Genomic DNA, 15726 nt, shown 5'->3' with positions numbered 1-15726 from the left:
GCATGTTTAATGGTGATGAACTTTTTAGATTTTGTTTATTTGGGAAAGTCTTTATCACTTCTCCATTACTGAAGGATAGCTTTGGTGGGAAGATTATTCATTATTAACAAGTTTTTTTTTCTTTCAGTATTTTGAAGATATTTTACTATTGCCTGGCCTGCAAAGTTTCTGCTGAGAAACCCACTTATAGTTTTATGGGGGCTGTCTTGTGTGTGACAAGCCACTTTTCTCTTGCTACTTTCAAAATTTTCTCTTTGTCTTTGATTTGTGACAATTTAACTGTAGTATGTTGCAAAGTAACCCTTCTTAGATTCAACCTATTTGGGGGCTCAAGAATCTTTGGGCCTTGAGAATCTAGATGTCCATTTTTCTCCAGGTTTGGGACATTTTTAGCCATTATATCTTCAAACAGGCATTCTGCCCCTTTCTTTTTCTCTACTCCTTCCAGTATTCCCACAATGCATATATCATTTCACTTTGTGTTGTCCCATAAGTACTACAGGCTTTCTTTACCCTTTTAAATTTTTTTTGCTCCTCTGAATAATTTTAAATAACTTATCTTTCTAGTTCACAGATTTTTTAAATTCCACGTGTTCAAGTCTACTATTGAATCTCTCTATTGAATTCTTCAGTTCAGTCTTTGTATTGTTCTTCTCTAGAATTTTTGTTTTGTTCTTATGGTATCTGTTTCTTTTTAAAATTTTCACTTTGTTTATGCATTGTTTTCCTAATCTTATTTAGTTGTTTGCATGTTCTTGTCATTCAGTGAGTTTTTAAGAGGATTATTCTAAATTCTTGGTCAGACAGTTCATAGAGTTCCATTTTTTAGTGTCAGTTATTAGTTTAGAACTAATAAAGGGAGCTTTATTACTTTTCTTTGGTATTGTCATATTTACCTGATTCTTTATGATCCTTATACCCTTGCATTGGTGTCTGCACATTTGAATAAGCAGTCTCCTCTTCCAAACATTATAGGTTTTAGGGGGCAGGTAAAGATTTTAACGAGTCTGCTCAGCTTCAGGTACTGAATGGGTGATTTGGTAGCATTTGTGGAGAGTCACAACTTGCTATTGGGGTCTCCAGTTGGGCAAGGTTCCTACCCATGTTCTGTTTTTAAAATTTTATTTTAATTGTTGTTGCAGTACAATTTTCTATCTTTTACTCCCATCCTAACTCACCCACCCAGCCCTCCCCTCCTCCCTCCCATTTCCACCCGCCCCTAGTTTTTATCCATGTGTCCTTTCCTACCCATGTTCTGAGGAAGAGGAAGGATTACCACTGACTGGTGCCTACAGTTGGATAAGCCTGCTGGCTCAACTACACATTTAGGGGGTGAGGGCACTGTATAGGCACCCTGGTTGGGGAGGTGTGCTGGCTGCACTCCATGCTTTAGGGGGATGGATCCCTAGCTGGATTCTGCAGTTGCCTGTGATAGGGAGAGATCTCAAATTGTGTTTCCTGGCAGGGTAGTGTCAATGGTTGAACTCGGTGATAAGATAGGGTCTCTTGTTGTGCTCTCTAAATGAATGATGTCATTGGCTGGCCTTCATGTTCAGGTGAAGCCACAAGCATGGCTTCACAGTTGGACAGAACCCAAGCTGAGCCCCAAGTTTGGGCAGAGTCACAAGCTGTGACTCATGATCATGATCATAGCACTGACTATGCTCCTGTGTTGGACAAGATCACTTACCAGACTCTGTAGTCAAGTTTGGCCTCCAGCTGTGCATTGCAGTTGGTTGGGCTGGAGGCTCTTCTGTGCCCAATGGTTGGGTGGGGTCACTGTCTGGGCTTCTTTGTTGGTTGGGGCCACAGGCTGTGCTGTGCAATTGGGCAGGGTCATTGGCTGGGCTCCTTGTGTTCAGTAATTGACAGGGTAGTAGGCTCAACCCTGCTACTGGGTAGGGCTGTGGTTAGGCTCCACAATTGGGCAGTACTATATAGGCTGGGATCTGAGGCTTCCCATGGCCACTGTTCAGGTTCCCTGGTTATAAGAGGCAGAGGCTATGCCCAATTGTTTGTCAGGGCTGCTGGCTTGGCCCTCCACCTGTGTAAGGCTGTAGTATTAACTCCACAGCTACCCCAGTTCTCTGGCCCTCATTCTGGTCTAGCAGGATAGGATTCTATGCCTAGCTTTTGGGCAGGTTTGCAAGTTTTTTTCCCTGCCCAGACAGAGCCATATAATGGGCTCCACAGCAGGTACACTTCTTAGGCTAGGGTCCCAAACTGCCAACCAAGCTCCCTAACTAGACGGGATCACCAACTCAGCTCTGCAGATAAACAAAATCTCTAAGATCTCTGCTCAGGTCTTGCTGCAAATAGGAATGCCATCTACCAAGATCTGAGTGCTAGCTGCTATGAGCCCCATTCCTCTTTATCTCTATATGATCCCCAGTGGTCAAGTCCCCAGATTCCACCAACAATCCTTATGAGGTGAGACTCAAATGGGCCACACTAAAAGCATCTAACAGCACTGGGGAAGCTGATAGTCACTTTGGGTTTTCTTTATCCCACTGGAGAAATGATAGGCCAAGGGGAGCCATTCAGAGTGGTGCTGTGTCAGCCTTGGGGAAGGACAACACATTCAAAGGGAAATATCTCCTCTTATTTTAATGTGGTACTTCTTGGTCTCTGTGTTTCAGGGGGTTGCTTGAGACTTACACCCAGGTTCTAGTATTTTCACAATGCTGCCTTGTATATGGATGGCTGCTATTTGGCCATCCAATGAGGGCTGGAGGCTGAAGTCAGGAATAATTTATGTCCCTCTCCTGATGGTGTCCCATCAGCTTGGAACTTGTGACATAAAGCATTTGAAGGGGAATATTTCATGCTGTCTCATACTTAGTTTGAGTGAACCCTTCTGATTTATATTGCCACAATTTATATTATTCCTCTAGAATAATATCCTAGCTTAAGGATGAAATAAAAGATCTTACAAGCATAATTTATCAATATCTGATCTTAAATTGTAACATTACCTCAAGGGAAATTCTAAATGTCATACTGAACAATTTTTCCCACCTCAGAACAAATGAAAGATGTAAATAAATAGTGAGAACTGATTCTCTTTTGCTTAAGTATTTCATTTATGATATTCATTATATCCTTCCAGATAAGGCCTCTCTGCTGATTTTACTGTTTTACTTTACTGTTCCCTCTTCCTCGCCTCATATCTTTAAATGTAGGTTCTCCCCAAGATTATTCTTTCTTTATTCCTCTAAGTATTATTGCCTTTGAAGATATTCTCATATCTTAGGAGTCATCACTACAACCCTAGTAAACTTTAAAGCTTGTGGGTCTCTCCCCGCAGAGAGATCATAGCTCTTCAAAAGTAGAGGCTCTGTCTTTACTCCTTCCTGTAAACCATGTGCCCAGTACTTCACTGCTCCATATTTCTGCATGGGCTTGGGAAAAACTGAGGAAGCAATCATGAGTAAACCAATCATACTGGGAGACAGGCTGGGAGACCAAGTAGTCATTTACAAAATTTGTAGTCTTTACAGTTTTTGTGCATTCTTTTTCCTCTGGATCCCAACATCCAGATCACTGAATGTCCTATCAATGACAGGATACCTAGTCATTTCAGTTAGTTTTCTAAGAACTAACAAAAAGCTCTATCTAGAAGAATATAGGAAATACCATAAATGAAGCACAAATTGGCCATCTCACCATTCATTTCATTTATCCATGATTATAATTTTTTAACAATAATTAATTAAAATGATGCTATATCACCTATTCCTCAAAATAATAGATAATTGTGCCAGCATATTTTAAAGTGACATTTAAAGATTGAGGATAAACCAGAAGTGTCAATGTGGTATCAAGCATTGGCCTATTGACTCTCCCCCCAAGCCCAGTTTTGCAAAAATTATTAAAGTGCCAGTTTCTCCTCTGTCCTATTCTCCCAGCCAGGAAAACTGTGATGGCTGTTCCTCTGCAGCATATACAAGGCCTTAGGGATTACCTGCTCCTCCCCCGCCAAAAAAAATTACCTGAAACACCATTGATCCAGACCCTAACCAATAAAATTTAACTTCTGTTCTGTATAGAATCTTTTCAACAACCTATGGATGCTTTATCATTCCCCATTTTACAAATTAATAAGCATAAACTCAGAAAAAGCTAAGAGGCTTATATGAGGTAACATAGCAGATTGCAGAGCTGGCTCTCCTTACTTTATTTTCTGATTTCTGTGTCTCTAAGTCATACTTTTCAGTGAGATAACCAGCCTTCAGCTTGTATTCTGCCTTTCTAGGGTATTTAAGGGTTTTCATCATTTTTAGAGGACTCAATTAGGGCTGGACTCACAGAGAAACCAAGTGACAGTGCAGAGAAAATGTGGTTATCCTCCTGAAATTCTTATGAAATATGTTTTTATACAAGAAATTCATGAACAATTACTAGTACTTTACCACAGATTATTTCTCAATCAGCTTGCCTAGTTCCCCAGCAGAACCCCAAAAGATGGTGGGGAGGGAACACAACTAAGAAAAAGAAAGGCCTAGTCATGCCAGAGCATAACGCAGCCAGAAGTCCGGGTCAGGATGATGCGGCATGACAGTTGTTGATGGGCGGAACGGAGATGAAAAGGGGCTCTCAACCAGGCATGGAAAGATGATGAGTACAGATTTCAAAAATGTCATAATTTTTCCCAGGAACAGTCCCGCCTTGTACACATCTTTGGTGCCTTTTTTAGTAACAACACATGTGTATTTCTTTTTTATTCTTTTTGTTGTTCTGCTTGGAATTTTAAATGACTTTCAGCTCATAAACTCAGTAAAAACACCATGGCATATTTTTTTCAAAAGAATTTTATGATCCAAGGAACTATTGCTTAATAAGACAGCCTGATGTTGGACTTATTTTTGCACTTGTAAAAACTTTCCCTTAGGCAGTGTCACAAACACACTACCTTAAATTCTTAAAAATTAAATAAGAAAGTGAGAAAAAGAAATTAAACATTTTCAAGTAAAGAAATACTCTTCTTACTTTTGAGATGGCTAGGAAATGAGATCTACTTTGGAAAATAAAACAAGGAAAACATCAGTAACAAATACCCAAGTCCAAGATGTAGACTTCTTCAAATAGAAGAAGAATTGTGTATCTTCTGGTTGAATTCTGTGCTAAAATGTTCAGTTGCCTAAGTGCATAACTCAATGTGAGAAAAGAGTTTGGAAACATCTGAGAAGAAACATCTGCCTGACTTATGGCCTGTCATCCATTTCTAAAAGGAACAAAAAAATCTGTCTATCTGACTCTGTGGTATCAAAGATCTAAACAGATGCGAAGCTCTGGACTCCAAAATTGAATGTATAAAAACAAAGTTGTCATGTTTTATTCATATAGGGCAAATGTTGTTGGATTTATTTGTGTAAGGTGGTATGATATTAGGTAGAGACAGCTATCTTAAGAGAAGATGAAACAAAATAAAGCACCCTTTTCTAAGAAGATTTTTCAATAGGGTCTTTAAAGTGAAGTAAAAAAGATGAGAGGAATGTCAATAGTTATTTTAAAAGTGGTATGCCATACATGACTCTTGTTTCTGAGACTCTTTCCTTGGAAACCCTGAAAAATAATCAGTTTGGAAATATGAGGTCAGTGTCATTAAGGAGTAAAAGGATAATATAAACCTGAAAGATTCTTTTGACTTTGGTCTTAGGCTTATTTGTCTTGAACAGCCGAGCCATAAAGCAACTCAGAAATAACCCTGCAATGGCCACTATGCAAGAATTGTTCAAACCCCCAATCTACCACTAAAGAACTGTACATTGTTGGGTGAATGATTCTTTAGTTTCTCAGTTTCTCCACTTCATATAATAAAGGGGTTGGAGCCATTGAGAGCCTCCAAAATAATTGTGTCAGGGAGGTTGCTGAATGATCTTCTGTTCCTTCTATTCCTACTTGAGCCCTAAAAGATCCTTGAATATATATTTAACATATTAGCTTCTCTTTAGGCATTCTTTGGAAGAAAAGGCTCTATAGCTTTAAAAAAAGCACTAGCTTAGATGTTTCCAATTTTTTATTAGCCTTTAGACTGTGACTCTATTAAATATATTTGTTTATTCTTTAATTCAACAAAGTTATGAATACCCTATATGAACCAAGAACTCTACTAAGCATTAGGAATACCCAGGCAGACAAGATTAGAAAGATCTTGATCTCAGATTTTATAATATTATGGAGAAGTCTAACAATAGACAAGATCATTGCAGGTAATGCAATGTGAGTAATGCAATGATGGAAATAAAAAATAGGTAATGAAAAAAAATAACTAGTTAAAGGCAGGGAAGCCCGTTTCTACTAGGTCAGTGAGAGAAGCCTTCTCCAGGTAAGGGAAGATTGAGATTTGAAAAATAAAAAGGAACCGTTGTGCAAAGAACCTTAGGAGATCCTTCCAGGTTGATGGAATAAAAAGGACTAAGAGGTGAGGTGAGAATGATCTACATATTCCTGTAAAACTGAAAGGAAGCTGTTGCAACTGCAGCATAGTAAATAGTAAAAATTGTTTGAGATGAGCTTGAAGAAATAAGTAAGAAGCAGATCATGAAAGACAATTTAAACCATGATAACACATTTGGGTTTTATTCAAAGTGTAGAGGGATGCTATTGAAACATTTCAAGCAGAAGAGGAACATTGTCTTTGAAGGGAATCACTCTATAACTTCTAAACTTTATTTAATAATAACTAGTGTTACTATCTCAAGGGATTAAAATAAATTCCAGGAAATAAATAGAACAAAAGAAATTTGAATTACAAAAGCATGTTATGTAGTAAGACAATTTAATGAGAGAAAGAATGGTATTTTCAACAAATGTTGCCACAATAACTGGATACTTGCATGCAAAAGAATAAAATTGGACCCCTCCTTGCACTACACACAAAAATTAATTCAAAATGGATCACAGACCTAAATGTAAGAGCTAAAACTATAAACGTCTTGGAAGAAAACATAGGAATAAATCTTCATGACCTTGGGTTATGCCAGGTTTTTTTAAATAACACCAAAAATATTCTCTATGAGTGACAAAAGAAAAAATAGATACATTGTACTTTATAAAAATGAATAGTCTTATGCTTCAAAGAACACCATCAAGACAGTGAAAAGATGCAGATAAAAATATTTGCAAATTATATATATAAAGGGATTTGTATTCAGAATATATAAAAGACCCTTACAACTCAATAATAAAGACACAACCCAATTGAAAAATTACCAAAGTATTTAAACAGATATTTCTCCAGAGGTAATATATATTTGGCCAATAAGCACATGAAAAAATGCTCAGTGTTAATCACTATTAGGAAATACAAATAAAACAAAAATAAGATACCTTCTTATATCCACTAGGATGCTTATTTTAAAAAATAATAATGATAATAACGAGTGTTAATGAGGATGTAAAGAAATTGGAATGCCTGTACATTACTAGTGGGCTGTAAAATGGTGCAACCACTTTGTAAATCAGTTTGGCAGTTTCTCAAAGCATTACACATGGAGTTATGGTATGAACCAGCAATGCTACTCCTAGATATATGCCCAAGAGAATTGAAAACAGCATTCAAAGAAAAACTTGCACATGAATGTTCATAGCAGCATTATTTATGATAGGCAAAAAATGGAAACAACTGCCCTGGTTAGGAGGCTCGTTTGGAATGTCGTCCCATACACCAAGAAGGTTGTGGGTTTGATCCCCAGCTGGGGCACATACAGGAGGCAACTGATCAGCGTTTCTCACACCAATGTTTTTTGTTCTCTCTCTCTCCCCCTGATTCCCTTTTTCTCTCTCTAAAATAATCAGTAAAACATATCTTTGGGTGAGGATGTTTTTGAAAGTGGAAACAACTCAAAAGATTATCAACTGATGAATTGATAAATGTTTTGTTAATAAATGTAATATGTCCATACAATGGACTATTATTTGGCAATAAAAAGGATAGATATATTGATAAAACATTGATGAACCTTCAAAACTTTATGCCTAGTGAAAGAAGACCACATATGACATGAAATGTCCCCAAAAGGCAAAGGTATAAAGACAAAAAGTGGCTGGTGGTTGCCTAGGGCTGGGGTTATTGGGAGGAAATGGAAAGTGACTGCTTATGGGTGCAGGGTTTATCTTGGGGGCAATAAAAATGTCTAAAATTGACTGTAATTATAGTTGCAGAACTCTGCGAATACACTAAAAATCATTTCATGGTACACTTTAAATGGGTTCATAATATGGTATGTGACTTATATTGCAATAAAGTAGTTAAAAATAGATGTGATGTGTTACTTGAGACAATACAGCTACTCTCACAAAGCTGAAAACAATGCGAAGTTCCAGTTCTCCCCTATTTTATGAGCCTGCTGCACATCAAGCCAACAACTCTTTCTCAATGTGACATGTGTATAAAAGCATCCTCATTTTTGTGATTGTTGCAGAAATCTATTAAAACATGCACATTATAGAACATGTTGCTGTTTTTTTCCAGTCTGCTCTGCAAACCTCTAAATACACACATTGATTACAGTCGTGTTAACTTTTAAAAGCCAAAATTTTGTAGCATAATATTACTTATGTATTTCAGAACTAGACTATAAAATAAACCAATCTAATACCAGTGAAGGTTTAACCCCTCCCCTGCCCTGGAAAAAAAGGAAAGAAAAAAAACAACAACAACTTATCTTTGAAGAGAGAAAAAACGTGAGGAACCAAGGGAGAACTTTCTGATAATAATGACAGAAGAAAATGCAGTACAGAATATAGGCAACCCCTTTTCCCACACACCATGAATTCTTCAAATATGTGCAAAGTTTCCTGTGCAAAGGTTCTGAATAGATCCATTATTGGGCTCTTCAGTATAAGTCTAGTCCTTTCTAACCTTTAATGCATCATCTCATCTCATCTCAGTAGCCCTCTGAAGATGTAATATTATACCCCTTTTATATAACAGGAAACTGGGGGCTTTAGAAGTTAAATAATCTATCTATGTTCACTCAGCTTGTTTGGTGACAGAGCCAGAATATGAGACTGAAGCAGTCTGACTTTTACAAGCTCACACTATTAACCTTTGTGACAGTTAATCAACCTCTTTTATAAAAATTTGCATTAGCCACAAAGAAGTCTCAGGTTAATGCAACTATAATTTCAACCTCTGGATGCAGCTAGAACTGCAGCAATAGAACTTAACTGCTTTGGCCTCTAAATTTAGTGACTTTCTGAGGCTAGAAGAGCATTTGTTCAGGAGCCTAGGGCATGAGTCATTTCCTTAGGTATCTGTTTATTCGTTCAACAAATATTTATCAAGAGTCTACATAGCACAGAGGTAAGCCACAATTTATTCCTTGTCTACATCATTTTTGCAGTTTTCCAAGCTTTGGGACACAACTTTGAGATTTCCATTTTCATTTGTAACTGATGCAAGGAATGCTGTAATTAATTATTAGCCATTTTAAAACTCTCAACCTGGCTCACTGTGAATCTCATGTAAGCCTAACCGATGTTGACCTGCAAATTCACATGACATTTAAAATTTTTGGCTTACTTTTTACTAAAAATAAAATTTTATATTAAACTTTTACTTTTCTCTAAACAAAGTAGATTGAAATGAAAATATTATTTTAAACAGTTTAATATGACTACCTTCTTTTCCCCCACAGACCAAACAATGTCTTTTTTGTTTGGTTGGTTTTGGTTTTTTGTTTTCTAAATTTTAAAAAATTATTTGTAGGATTTTTTTATTATTATGTTTTCTCTATTATACCTGCTTGGCTTCAAAAATCCTCCCTTAGCATTTATAAACATCATTACCATCTGTTTTTTTATTTAAATTATTTTATTGTTGTTCAATTACAGTTGTCTGTATTTTCTCCCCACCCCCTGCAAACCCACTTCCCTCCCTTGCTTCCACTCTCCCCCTTGGTTTTGTCCATGTGCCTTTATAGTAGTTCCTGAGAACCCTTCTCCCCACTGTCCCCTCTCCTCTGGCTATTGTTAGATTGTTTTTAATTTCAATGACTCTGGTTATATTTTGCTTGCTTTTTTCTTTTGTTGACTATGTTCCAGTTAAAGGTGAGATCATATAGTATTTGCCTCTCATCACCTGGCTTATCTCACTTAGCATAATGCTCTCCAGTTCCATCCATGCTGTCTCAAAGGGTATAAGCTCCTTCTTTCTCTCTGCCGCATAGAATTCCATTGTGTAAATGTACCGTAGTTTTTTGATCCACCCACTTGCTGATGGGCACTTAGGTTGCTTCCAGCACTTGGCTATATTGTATATTGTGCTGCTATGAACAGAATGTCTCTTTAATCCCCTACTCCAGTGAAACTTTGAGTTCCCCTTGACCAAGATTAGGTATGTTTTGTAACCCTATACATTCAACAAAATGTTGAACCATATTACCTTAGAGAAATGTTGAAGTGGATGCATTTGAGTTTACTTTAATTACATTCTTTCTAATTAAAATAGGTATACTGAAACCAAGTATTTTTCTTCCTCTAGTAAGTAAATAACTGCTTAATTTTGTCTATCTTGGACAGTCTGTGTAAGTAAATTTTACTCATTTGTAACAGCTGTGCTTCTAAGTCATCATGACCTCTTTCTAAATAATTATACAAACATAATATTGTGAAAAAGTAACTCATTTTTACTTAGTCTGTAATTCAGTGATTGTGTATATAACTATTTAAACATTCCATCTAGTATTTTCTTTAACAGTTTACTTACTTTTTTATATTGAATATTCAGGGACCTGAAGGAATTTTGGGAATTTCGGGACAAAGAGGTCATCCAGGAAAAAAGGTAATCTTTTTAAACATCATTTTTGACTAGTTTCCTTTCCCCTGGTATGCCCAGAGGCCCGTAGAATGTTCTGGTGTTTTTATTTGCACTCTATATAAAGTAATAAAGAACTATAAATTTACCTTTTTACCTAAAAAGGGACATTTGTATACATTAATATTTAATTTTTCTTAGCAGTAGTTACCACCTTAATTATGTGAAGGCAAATTTTCCACTTTCTAGTTTCTAAAAAGATCTTTCCTTTTCCTGTTTGCCAAAAATTCTTTAGTAGACCATAAGCCAGAAAAGAGAAAAAAGGAAAATACTATACCATTTGTGCTATTTAGTAACAACTTCAGTAAAATGTTTAAGAGAAATTAATATGATTAGAATTATTTAAGGATCATTAGTGTGTTTTTAATTGAAAAAGGTTAATAATTGATTTGATTTTTCCATCTATTAACTAAGAAACACAAATCAAGACTGTTTTATTTACTCTCTTTGCATTTTAAGTGATGTATTTGTATCTTAGTATTAAAAATTCATTTTATATGGGGTCAATAATTTATTCAAGTACTGGTAAGACATAGGAATGATTTTCCCAATGTACATCACTTCTGAATATTTTTACTATAATTAACTTCAAATAACACCATATTCTAGTTCCCAAAGTCAAATTCTATCATTTCTGCTAATATACACCTAGCCCATCTTTCTCATAATTTGGGGGAAGAATAGGAGTAATAAAAGATTAAAAAAATGAATGAGGTGAACTTTGGTTGCCATTCTGCTCATGAATATTGAAATCTCTTTTCAGCATACGTAATTTTATACCTGAAATCAACGTCAGAAGTAGGACAGTGCAGGTCCCTAGAACAACCTGCACCCTTGGGAAAGCCTGTAAATTATTATGAATGCTAAAAATTTCTTCACTGACTATGATCACAGTTCAGTTTGTGTGTGCTTGAATATCAGTGACAGAACAGGTTGGTTCCCATGTTCAGAAAATGAATTATATCCCTTACTGTTGTTTAAGAGCAGCTGTATTTTGGTGCCAGAGAATGATCAGTCAACCTAATGGGAAACAGAAGATAACTAGTTTTTATAAGGATGTAAAATGTTATGAAGTTGTTACAGAGATTTTTAAAGGCAAACTCCAAACCAGTGAGTGATGACCCTGAACATACAGACCTGCACCCTGGAGCCTTTTCCCGTCGAACAGAACTGTGTGGCATTGATGTTCTCCATAGAAACAGGCTTCCCAATAGGGCCTTTGTTTTCTCATGATTTTAATAAATATACACATGCATGTGTACATACATACACATGTTTCAAAAAATTTTTTTAACTTGCTTATTTGTAACTAAACATGAACACCAGATATCCTGTTTGTTTGACCAAAATAATTTTTAAATTCTTTTACCAAAATTACTTTTAATTATATTTTTATGATAACCTATTTGGCAACAGTATGTTATAATCAGCAGTGGTGATCTGCTGCGCTGTTAAAGCAAAGTTACTATTATGCAATTTTGCTTATTACATCTGGAGTCATTCAAATATGTGGTATAGTTAAGTAATATAAGTATAAACTTCTTTTTCCTTACTTTTTTTTCTTATTAATGACATCCACAGGGTGATAAAGGACAAATAGGACCCACAGGAGAAATTGGAAGCAGAGGTGCTCCTGGACAAATAGGGGAAAGTGGTCCTAAGGGTGCCAGAGGAACCAGAGGTGCTGTGGTTAGTATTTGATTTGTTTCCAGAACTAAGTTCACTGTGGATGGAAAAGAAATGTATCCATGTCCTTAAAGCATCGTCCCTTGATTAATTTCACAGGGAGAGCAATAGTTCCATTGAAAATAATCTACCTCCATGGGATGTGGAGGATTGTAAGCATTCCACAGTGCTTAAATGGCTTAGTGGTTTCTGGACATGAAAAAGGAAGGAAAAAACTTAAAATGGAAATAAAATATGAAATGAGGTTTAAAAATAACAGATTGTAACTTTCAACCTAAGTAGAAAAGTTTATATGCCTTGCACTTAAAACCAGGATTTAATATCTGTATAAAACTCTGTTGTCATAGCTGAGTTTTGCTTTGAAATTAGGTTTACTTGAAAATGGAATTTCTTTATATGCTTGGACTCCATGGGCTTACCTGGGGAAAATTTTTCTGTTGTGATACATCTCCATTATACCTAGTAATAATCAATCTTTTGGACAAACTTTACATGATGTTGAAAACAAGGGTGGCATGATACTTTTCAACTTTTAATAGTAAATCTGCATTGCTAATACTGCAATATTTGGGACTGTTCAGAAAGTCACAATATGAGAGATGCAAAATATTTAGACATTATCCAATTTAGTCTTTTCACTGTGTCATGAGTTTGTTTACAAAATAGACGTGTATTTCCCAATCTCCATTTAAATGTCACAAATGCTAGGCTTTTCACCAAGGCCTTCAGTAGAACATTGCATAATTCATCTGTTTCAAGAAGGTTGCCGGGGCGGGTGGGGGGGGGGGTGGTATGGAGGGTAAATGCAGACAACTGGAATTGAACATTAAAATAATTTTTTAAAAAAGAAGGTTTGCCTCAAGTTCATTTTAAGTATTCCAACCTTTACTGCCATTTTACTACTACTCCAGGCCTTCTTTACTTTTGTGTGAATTACTAATATTTTTCTGTCTTTGTATTATGCATTCAAAACATTATATAATGTGATTAGTTTTTAATAAACATAGGAGTTAATTTATTCAAAGAATATTGCCTTCAAAGTATGTTTCTACTTTGGGTTTTCTCTATAAAGAATATTTACTTTTTAAATTTTGACATGTTCCCAAACTACCTTCTGAAGAAGTTTCTCCAAATTTATACGTTCATCACCAATACTTCACATTAATCATTTTAATGTTTGATAATTTGATAAATTAAAAAGTGTCTTGCATTATTTTTCTATTTACATGTCCCTGATTGCAGCTAAGTACAATGATTCTCATTTTTTTCCCTCTGGAAGTTGTTTATTCAGATGCACTATACATGATTTTCTATTAGGTTGTTGTCTTTTTCTTACTGATTTGCATTAAGTCCTTATATATTTTAGATATTATATTTGATTAAATATGCTGCAAAATATGTTACAAATATACTTCCCCTTCTGTCATTTATCTTTTAATACTGTTTATGGTATCTTTTGCTACACAAAAGGTTTTAAATTTCATGTACTCAAATTTGTCAGTCTTTTCCTATACAGTTCTAGGTTTTATTTTGTTAGACTGCCTTCCCTACTTATTCTTACATATCCTCCTTCTAATATTTTTATAGCTTTATTTTACTCTTAATTTTTTTAAATATATGGAATTTATTTTTGCTATGATATAAATGCAAAGAACTAATTTTCTTCTGTTCAAATTGGTAGTCGATTGTCTCAACACCATTTAATAAACAGTTTCCCTCTTTTCTGAAATGCTGCCCTTGCCATAAACTGAACTCCCCAATATTCACTGGCCTGCTTTTATTCTGTTTTCCTCTCTCAGTCCATTAGCCCACTGGGGGAGGTGTCAGTCCAACATTTTTTAGCTTACTGTACTGGTACAGTACCTTTTGCGATCTCTTAGGGAAAATACTCCATGGTTTGCTGAAAAATTTGCCTCTTGCTATGACTTCCTCTTTCATACAAACTTTAGAATTAGCTCAAGTTCCTTTAATGTTGAATCCTTCAGTAGAAAAACACCATATGTCTTTCCATTACTCACATCTTATCTGTCCTCCAATAAAGTTCTGTTATTTCCTTTATCTCTGTCCTTACATGTCTATTGTTAGATTTATTGTTAGTTTCTTAGCAGATTTTATAGTGTAGTCCTTTTTCCATTACATTTTATTGGTGCTGTGTAAGAAATCTTTTTTTATGTTTTGACTTTATATTAACTTTAATTTAGGTGATTCTCATGGGTTCTTTAAATAAATAATCATATCATCTCCTCTTATTTATTATCCTGACTTATCACTTTGATTAGCATTTGTGCTTAAATATTGATTAATATTTGGCTAATCACAGACCCATTCTGTGCCTTCATTTACTCATCTACCATTTATTTGGAGAGTTGATGTGGAAACTTTGTAATATTATGAAAGCTAGGACATTTTTAGGATCATTGTTTTTGCTTTTTTAATTGAGCCATCTACCAGTAGTTTAAAGGCATTTACTGATTAGCCTTTAATTTATGTGGTTTATTCATCCATAAAATATTAATAATAAAAGGAACCATAGGGTGATTGTTGAACACAAGTTTTTTACCATTTCTATTTTAACCACTTTGACCAGAGCTAAAACTGTTCCCCAAAGCATCTGAAACTGTTGATGAGCCAGAGGTCCCCTAATCCCCTCGCAGCAGTTTCAAAAGCTGTCAGGCCTCACTAATCTTCTAATCTTCAGTGCTGCACATCACCACAAATCTGAAAAATGCAAAGTACATTTCCAAGAATTTACTAGAAACCTGCAGGATTCTGACAGCTGAAAGCGATTCTCTTAATAAGACTGAGGATGTTTATACCAGAAGTAAGCCAAAGAGACATTTTTTTTGTGGGAGTTTTGTGATTCAGAAGAAAAATAAAGCAAAAGATAGTGTTATTTTTTGTTTTCCCATTTCAAACTAGGTAGAATTTCATACCTTGAAAAATATCTAAATTTTAAATAATAGGAGTACAAGTTTAATGATTTAAATAATTGTCTGTTTTCTAATATTACCTTTTTTTTAAGGGATACACAGGATTAATGGGACCTAAAGGAGAACCAGGAATTCCAGGATATAGAGTAAGCAACTCTAGTTGGAGATAAGACCATATATATTTACATGAATGCATTTATATAAAGATGTTATCCCAAATTTTCAAATTAAGATGAAATATCCCTGATGAACCTTTTTAATATATGTAGGCCTCATCCCCCTATAGAG

General features: G+C 35.4%; 1 protein-coding gene across 1 annotated transcript in view; it reads left to right on the top strand.

Annotated features, from left to right (window-relative positions):
* COL24A1 (collagen type XXIV alpha 1 chain) overlaps positions 1-15726 on the top strand; it is a 333553-nt gene that overhangs the window by 236111 nt on the left and 81716 nt on the right. The window contains exons 39-41 of the mRNA XM_036026370.1: positions 10736-10789; positions 12404-12511; positions 15531-15584. Coding sequence (XP_035882263.1) covers positions 10736-10789; positions 12404-12511; positions 15531-15584 — 216 coding nt within the window. The remainder of the gene's footprint in view (positions 1-10735; positions 10790-12403; positions 12512-15530; positions 15585-15726) is intronic.

The sequence above is a fragment of the Phyllostomus discolor genome, chromosome 5 (assembly GCF_004126475.2).
Source record: "Phyllostomus discolor isolate MPI-MPIP mPhyDis1 chromosome 5, mPhyDis1.pri.v3, whole genome shotgun sequence".
NCBI lineage: Eukaryota > Metazoa > Chordata > Mammalia > Chiroptera > Phyllostomidae > Phyllostomus > Phyllostomus discolor.
Note: the sequence above shows the minus strand (reverse complement) of the source record. Positions and strands in the feature narration are given on the sequence as shown.